Source organism: Empidonax traillii, unplaced genomic scaffold, assembly GCF_003031625.1.
Source record: "Empidonax traillii isolate 1590-97213 ecotype Southwest subspecies unplaced genomic scaffold, ASM303162v1 scaffold2419:size40576, whole genome shotgun sequence".
In the NCBI taxonomy this organism is placed as follows: Eukaryota; Metazoa; Chordata; class Aves; order Passeriformes; family Tyrannidae; genus Empidonax; species Empidonax traillii.
Window position 1 is genome coordinate 8,036 of NW_020957612.1, and position 6,544 is coordinate 14,579.

At 64.5% G+C, this 6,544-nt stretch overlaps 2 protein-coding genes across 2 annotated transcripts in view; one reads left to right on the top strand and one right to left on the bottom strand.

Annotated features, from left to right (window-relative positions):
* The window catches only part of LOC114071915 (antigen peptide transporter 1-like), a 10,247-nt gene extending 7,352 nt beyond the window's left edge, over positions 1-2,895 (bottom strand). The window contains exons 1-5 of the mRNA XM_027909797.1: positions 2,799-2,895; positions 2,028-2,084; positions 1,676-1,781; positions 1,255-1,600; positions 345-542 (exon numbers count right to left, since the gene is read on the bottom strand). Of these exons, the coding sequence (XP_027765598.1) occupies positions 345-542; positions 1,255-1,600; positions 1,676-1,781; positions 2,028-2,084; positions 2,799-2,895 (804 nt within the window). The remainder of the gene's footprint in view (positions 1-344; positions 543-1,254; positions 1,601-1,675; positions 1,782-2,027; positions 2,085-2,798) is intronic.
* An 886-nt stretch (positions 2,896-3,781) lies between these two features.
* LOC114071916 (antigen peptide transporter 2-like) overlaps positions 3,782-6,544 on the top strand; it is a 12,574-nt gene continuing 9,811 nt past the window's right edge. The window contains exons 1-4 of the mRNA XM_027909799.1: positions 3,782-4,295; positions 5,177-5,285; positions 5,360-5,490; positions 6,140-6,336. Coding sequence (XP_027765600.1) covers positions 3,782-4,295; positions 5,177-5,285; positions 5,360-5,490; positions 6,140-6,336 — 951 coding nt within the window. The remainder of the gene's footprint in view (positions 4,296-5,176; positions 5,286-5,359; positions 5,491-6,139; positions 6,337-6,544) is intronic.

The following is a 6,544-nucleotide window of genomic DNA, read 5'->3' on the forward strand; positions in this document are numbered from 1 at the left end:
ATGTCCTCATGTCCTCTGCCACCCTGTCCTCACCCCTGAGTTCCCCCTCACCTCCACATTCCCCATCCCCCTGTCCCCATCCCTCTGCCACCAAGTCCTCCATTTCCAGACCGCTGGTCCCCAACCCCCCTGTACCCCCCGTCCCCGTGTCCCCCCCGTGTGTCCCCATCCCCCTGTGCCCCCTGTCCCCACGTGTCCCCCATGTCCCTGTACCCCGCTGACCCATCGTGCCACCCCGTATGCCAGGGCCTCCCCGTCGTGTCTCCCCATCCTCCTGTGCCCCCCTGTCCCCCATGTGTCCCCCGTGTGTCCCCATCCCCTGTGTCCCCCCCGTGTCCCCGTACCCCGCTGGCCCAGCGTGCCACCCCATATGCCAGGGCCTCTCTGCTCTCCAGGCGGTGCCCGTGGCTCAGGCGCTGCTGGACACGGGCGGTCACTCCGGCCTCGTAGCCAAAGGCCCGGACGGTCCCCAGGGCCCCCAGTGACTCTAGGGCCACCGCGGTGGCACCAGCCAGAGCCAGCTGTGCTCTCCGTGCCAGCTCCTGGGGACACAGGGGACACCACAGGGGTCACCACGGGGAGTTACCACAGGGGGATACAGGGGTCAGAGGGGTCACCACAGGGGGTCACCACAGTGGTGACAGTGGGTACCCTGGGGACACGCGGGACACCACAGGGATAGAGGGCATGGAGGATGGGGACAGGGTGGGGACAGAGGGAACACCACAAGGTCACAGGGGGGTCACAGAGAGCACACGGGAGTTACACAGGAGTCACTGCAGGGTCACCATGTGGGATCATTGGGGGGGGTCACCCTGGGGACAGGGAGGTCACCTCGAGGTTACCACACTCGCAGATGGGAGGCAGGGAGGGCACAGGGGACAGGAGAGGGTGACAGTGGGCACAGGGAGGTGACAGCAGGCACCAGGAGGGGACACGAGGGACTCGGACAGGACCCGGGGAGGGGACAAGAAGCTTTGGGAGGTGACAATGGGGCACACGGGCGCAGGGAAGTGACCAGGAGTGCAGGGGAGGGGACAAGGGGCCCAGGGAGGTGATATGGGACGCAAGGAGAGGACAAGAAGAATGACCGGGGAAGCGGCGGGGGGGACAGGGACAAAGGTACAGGTTACAGAGGGAAGTGACAAAAAGGCTCGGGGGAAGCACTGAAGGGAAGCCTGGAGAGGACAGGGGGTGCAGGAAGGTGGCACTGGGCACACAGAGGTGACAAGAGACACCCCCCCCCCCCGGTACCTGCTGAGTGGCGGCCACGCGACGCGGCAGCAGCAGGAGCAGGGGCAGCAGCAGGAGGGTGCCCAGGGCCAGCAGCGGGGCCAGCGAGCCCATCACGGCCAGCAGAGCCCCTGCCCGGGCCAGTGCCCACAGCGCCGGCACCAGCTCGTCGGCCAGAGCCCCGTGGGCCGCCGCCGCGTCCCCCGTCACCCGCGCGGCCACCGCGCCCGGAGTGTCCCCCAGGACGCCCCCCGGGCCAGTCACGTCCCCCCGCAGCACCGCGGCCACCGCGCCGCTCTGGAGCCGCCCCCGAGCCCGGGTCAGCGCCGCGGTCGCCGCTCCGTCACAGCCCAGCTCGGCCAGGGCGCTGCGGGGACAGCGCAGGGTCAGCGGGCACCGCCACCTCCAGGGGTGTCCCCTCCCTGGTCCTGCTGTCACCCACCTGCCGAGCCCCAGCGCCACCAAGGGCCACACGGCCGCCCACGCGTCCTCCTCCCGCGTCACCCGGTCAGCGACGTGGCCCGTGAAGTAGGGGCCAGCCACCTCACCTGCGGGGAGGGGACACCCCCAGGGTGGGTGGGGACAGCCCCCCGGTGTGGGGGGGTACCTGCTTTCTAGGTACCGACCACGCTCAAAACGGGGGTTTCAGCCCTGAAATTGGGTGCTGACCCCCCCTGTTGTGGGCTGAGACCCCAAACTTGGGGGTTGAACTCCTGAAATGGGGTCTGGAAAACCCAGAGTTGGGTGTTGACCCCTGGAAATTGGGTGCTGACCCCTGGAAATTGGGTGCTGACCTCCCTGGTTGTGGGCTAAGACCCCAAACCCGGGGGTTGAACTCCCAAAATTGGGGTCTGCAAAACACAAATCTGGGTGTTGACCCCTGAAAATTGGGTCCTGATCCCCCATATTGGGTAATAACCCCCCAAATTGGGTCCTGCACACCTAAAATTGTCTGTGGATCCCTGAAAATTGGGTGTTGAGCCACTAAATTGGGTCTGACTCTCTAAAATTGGGTGTCACCCCCCCAAACTGGGTCCTGACCCTTGAAAATTTGCTCCTAACCTGCCAAAACTGTCTCCAAAATGGGTCCTGACCAGCCAAAAATGTGTTCTGACCGGCCCCCCCCCAAATTGGTTTCTGGTCCCCCAAAATTGGGACCCGCCTCCCCAAATCGGGCCCTGTCACCCCCCCAGAGGGATCCCGCTCCCCCACAAATCGGGTCCTGGCCCCCCCCAGTCGTGTCCTTCCCTCCCCCAATCGGGCCCTGCCCCCCCAGATCGGGTCTTTCCCCCCGCAGTGGGGTCCTGCCACTCCCTCAGTCGGGTCCTGCCCCACTTAATTGGGTCCTGCCCCCCCTCAATCGTGCCCTTCCCTCCCCTAGTCGGGCCCTGCCCTCCCCCAAATTGGGTCTTTTCCCCTCCAGTGGGGTCCTGTCACCCTCAGTCGGGTCCTGCCCCACTAAAAGTGGGTCCTGCCCCCCCCAATCGGGCCCTGCCCCCCTCAAATTGAGCCCTGACCCCCCAAATCGGGTCCTGCCACCCCCCCGAGCCGGGGTCCCCCCATACCGAGGGCCGCGGCCGCCATCAGCACCCCCACGAGCGCCCACCGCCCGCGCTCGGGGAGCAGCAGGGCCAGGAGCCGCCTGCTGGCGGGGGGCAACATCGCGGGAGGGGGCCCGGGCCGGTCCCGGGGGGTCCTGGTTCTGCTTTCAGTGGGTCTCGGTGAGTCCCGGTGGGTCCCGGTCGGTCCTGGTTCTGCTTTCAGTGGGTTTCCGTGGGTCCTGGTGGGTTCCGGGGGGTCCTGGTTCTGCTTCCAGTGGGTTTCCGTGGGTCCTGGCGGGTCCCGGTCCCCTCCCGGTGGCTCCCGGTGGGTCCCGATTCAGCTCCCGGTGGGTCTCTGGGGATCCCGGTCCCGCTCCCCGCAGGTCCCGGTCCCGGTTGCGGTGTATCCCGATGTACCCCGATGTACCCCGGTGTATCCCGGTGTATCCCGGTGGATCGCGGTGTGTCCCGCTGTATCCCGGTGTATCCCGCCGGTTCCTCCTGCTCCTTTCCCGGCAGCCGCCGCCGTTTCCCGGAAAGCCGAAGGCTCCGCCCCGGGAATCCCCGGGAATCCCAGGCTGGCCCCACCCACAGCCCAGCACTGCGGCGCTGATCGGTCAATGGTTCACTGACGTCACCGGTTACCGGGCAGAGGGAGCCGGAGCAGGTTGTGAAATTGAGGGGGCGGGGCCAAAACGGGGGCGGGGTCTGGGCGGGGCCGGGGCGGAACGGGGCGGGAGTGGGCGTGGCCTGAGGAGAACGGAGCGTTCTGAGAGCCTGAACTGGGAGCGCTGGTGTGGACTGGGGAGCTGGCACAGCTGTACTGGGAGAACTGGTGTGGACAGGGAAGCACCCCAGTCTGTACTGGGAGCACTGGTGTGGACTGGGGAGGGGAGGAGACTGAACTGGGAGCACTGGGAGCCGTACTGGGAGCTGTACTGGAAGCCGTACTGGGAGCCATAATACCAGGACTCATACTGGGAGCACTGGTCCTCGCCAGTCCCCTCATGGCACTGCCTCCCTCCCTGCTGCTCCCAGGGGCTCTGCTGGTGGCCGACGCCCTGTCCCTGTCCCTGTCCTTACTGGGCCCGCTGGTGCTGGCGCTGGTGCGGCTGGGCCTGGCGGGCACGTGTCTCGAGGCTGCCCTGCGCCTGCCCCTCCTGGCTGCAGCCTCCCGGCTCCTGTCCCCTCTCTATCCCCCCGGGGCCACCACCACGGCTGCCATGGCCACCATCGCCGTCACCCCCGTGGCCTTCATGGCCCTGCGGAACCTCCTGGGCCTGCCCGGCCCTGGGCCCGGCCTCTTGGCGGCTGCAGCACCCGCCTGGCTCGAGGTCACCCACGCGGCTGCCACGCTGACCCTGCTGGCCTGGGACGACCCCCGCACCCTGGGTGGTGTCCCCAAAGCTCCCGGGGGTGTCCCCGAGGTCCCCGGAGGTGTCTGGAGGGTCCTGGTGCTGGCCTGCTCCAAGTGGAAAGTCTTGGGAGCCGCCTTCCTGTGCCTTGTGGTGGCAGCCGCCAGTGGGTGATGGCGTGGGGAGGGCGATGGACCCCCCGTTAACTGAGTCTTGCAACCCCAGAGTGGGTGCAGAGCCCCTAAATTTGACATTGAACCCCCCCAGGTTTGCGGCTGATCCCCCCCTGGAATTGGGGTGGTGAGTGGCCCAAAATTTTGGGAGCTACTTCCCCCCGCCCCCGAAAAAAAATTGGACCCCCAAACTCCAGACTTGGGGGTTGATTGCCCCTAAACTGGGTACTGAGTCCTAAAATTGGGTGCTGACCATCTCAAAATTGGCTGCTGAGCCCCCCTTACATTGGGAACTCATCACCCGAAAATTGGATGGTGACCCCCCCGCCCCATCCCCCCGTAACTTGGTGCCGACACTACCCAAAAATTGTGTCCTGACCCATCGAACTCGGGTTTAACCCCCCCAAAAAAATGGGGGGTCTGATGCCCAAAAATGGGCATTGACTCCCAAGAAATTGGGTCCTGACCCCCCATATTTGGGTCCCAACTCCCCATATTTGGATCCTGACTCCCCATATTTTGATCCTGACTCCCCATATTCGGGTTCTGACCCCTAAAATTTGAGTGCTGACCCCCCCATATTTGGGTCCTGTTCCCCCATATTTGGGACCTGATTCCCCATATTTGGCTCCTGACTCCTCATATTTGCATCCTGACTCCACATATTCGGGTCCTGACCTCCCATATTTGGGTCCCTACCCCCCCATATTTGGGTCCTGACCCCTAAAATTTGAGTGCTGAACCCCCAAAATTGGGTGCTGAGCCCCCATATTTGGGTCCTGACCCCCAAATTTGGGTGCTGAACTCCCTGAATTTGGTCTCAAACTCCTGCCATCGGGTCCCCCCGTGGTGACGCGGTGCTGGTGTCGCCCAGGGGAGACTGTGGGGCCCTGCATCACCGGGAAGGTTCTGGACGCCATCCAGAGAGGCCATGGACTCACCACTGGAGCCGTGGGGATGGTGGTGGCCGCCAAAGCAGCCAGGTGGGTCGCAGCATTCTCGGTGTCCCCATGTCCCCAGTGTCCCCAATGTCCCTGATGTCCCCATGTCCCCACAGTGTCCTGTTCCCCGGGGGCCGCGGGTGGCTCTTCCTGCTGGCGGCGGCGCGTCTGCGGCAGAGCCTGCACCTCTGGCTCTTCTCCTACCTGCTGCACCAGGACCTGGATTTCTTCCAGGGAATGCCAGCAGGTAATGGGGCATGGCCCAGGCCAGTGCCATCCCGCCATCCCATCTTGTCACTCCAGTTCCCATCCCACTGTTCCATGCTTTCCCTGTCATCCTGTTACCCGAGTCTCCATCCATCCTAACTCACCCATCCATCCTTCCCATCCCATTATTCCAGTCCCCATCCCACCATTCCATCCTTTCCCCATCATCCTGTTATCCGAGTCCCCATCCCATCCCACTATCCCATCCCGTCGCTCCAGTCCCCATCCCGCCATTCCATCCTTTCCTCGTCATCCTGTTACCCTAATCCCCATCCCATTCTACCCCAACCCTCCATTATCCCATCCCACCATCCCATCTCCATCATTCCCATCCCAGTATCCCACCCCTTTCCATCCTATCCCATTTCCCCAGTCCTGTTCTACCATCCCATTCCGATCCCACTATCCCATCCCACTGTCCCATCCCTGTCAATCCATTCCAACCACTCCCATTCCCACCATCCCCTTTCCCATCCTGTCCCACCTGTCATCCCATCCTGCCATCCCATTCCATCTCCTGACCTTTGTCCTATCCCCCCATTCCCACCATCCCAATCCCACCTATCCCATCTTTCCCCACCATTCCCATCCCCATGTCCATGATCCCAACCTCCCTTCCCGCCCTGCAGCCGAGCTGTCGGCGCAGTTCTCCGCGGAGGTGCCGCTGGTGTCCATGGCGGTGCCGAGGGGGACCAACCTGCTGCTCCGGAGCATGGGAATGGTGCTGGTGGTGGGTGCGGCCATGGTCCAGCTGGTGCCGGGGCTGGCGCTGCTGGAGCTGCCCCTCGGGATCACCGCCCAGCGCATCCACAGTGCCCGGAGACGGGTCTGGAACTTGGGACAGGGTGGGCGGGAAGGGGGTAACGGGGTGGGAATGGCAGGGTGGGGTGGAAAGCAGAGAATGGGATGGGATGAGATGGGAACGGGATGGTGGGGATGGGAATGGTGGAATGGGGTGAGATGGGATGGGATGGGATGGGATGGGATGGGATGGGATGGGATGGGATGGGATGGGATGGGATGGGATGGGATGG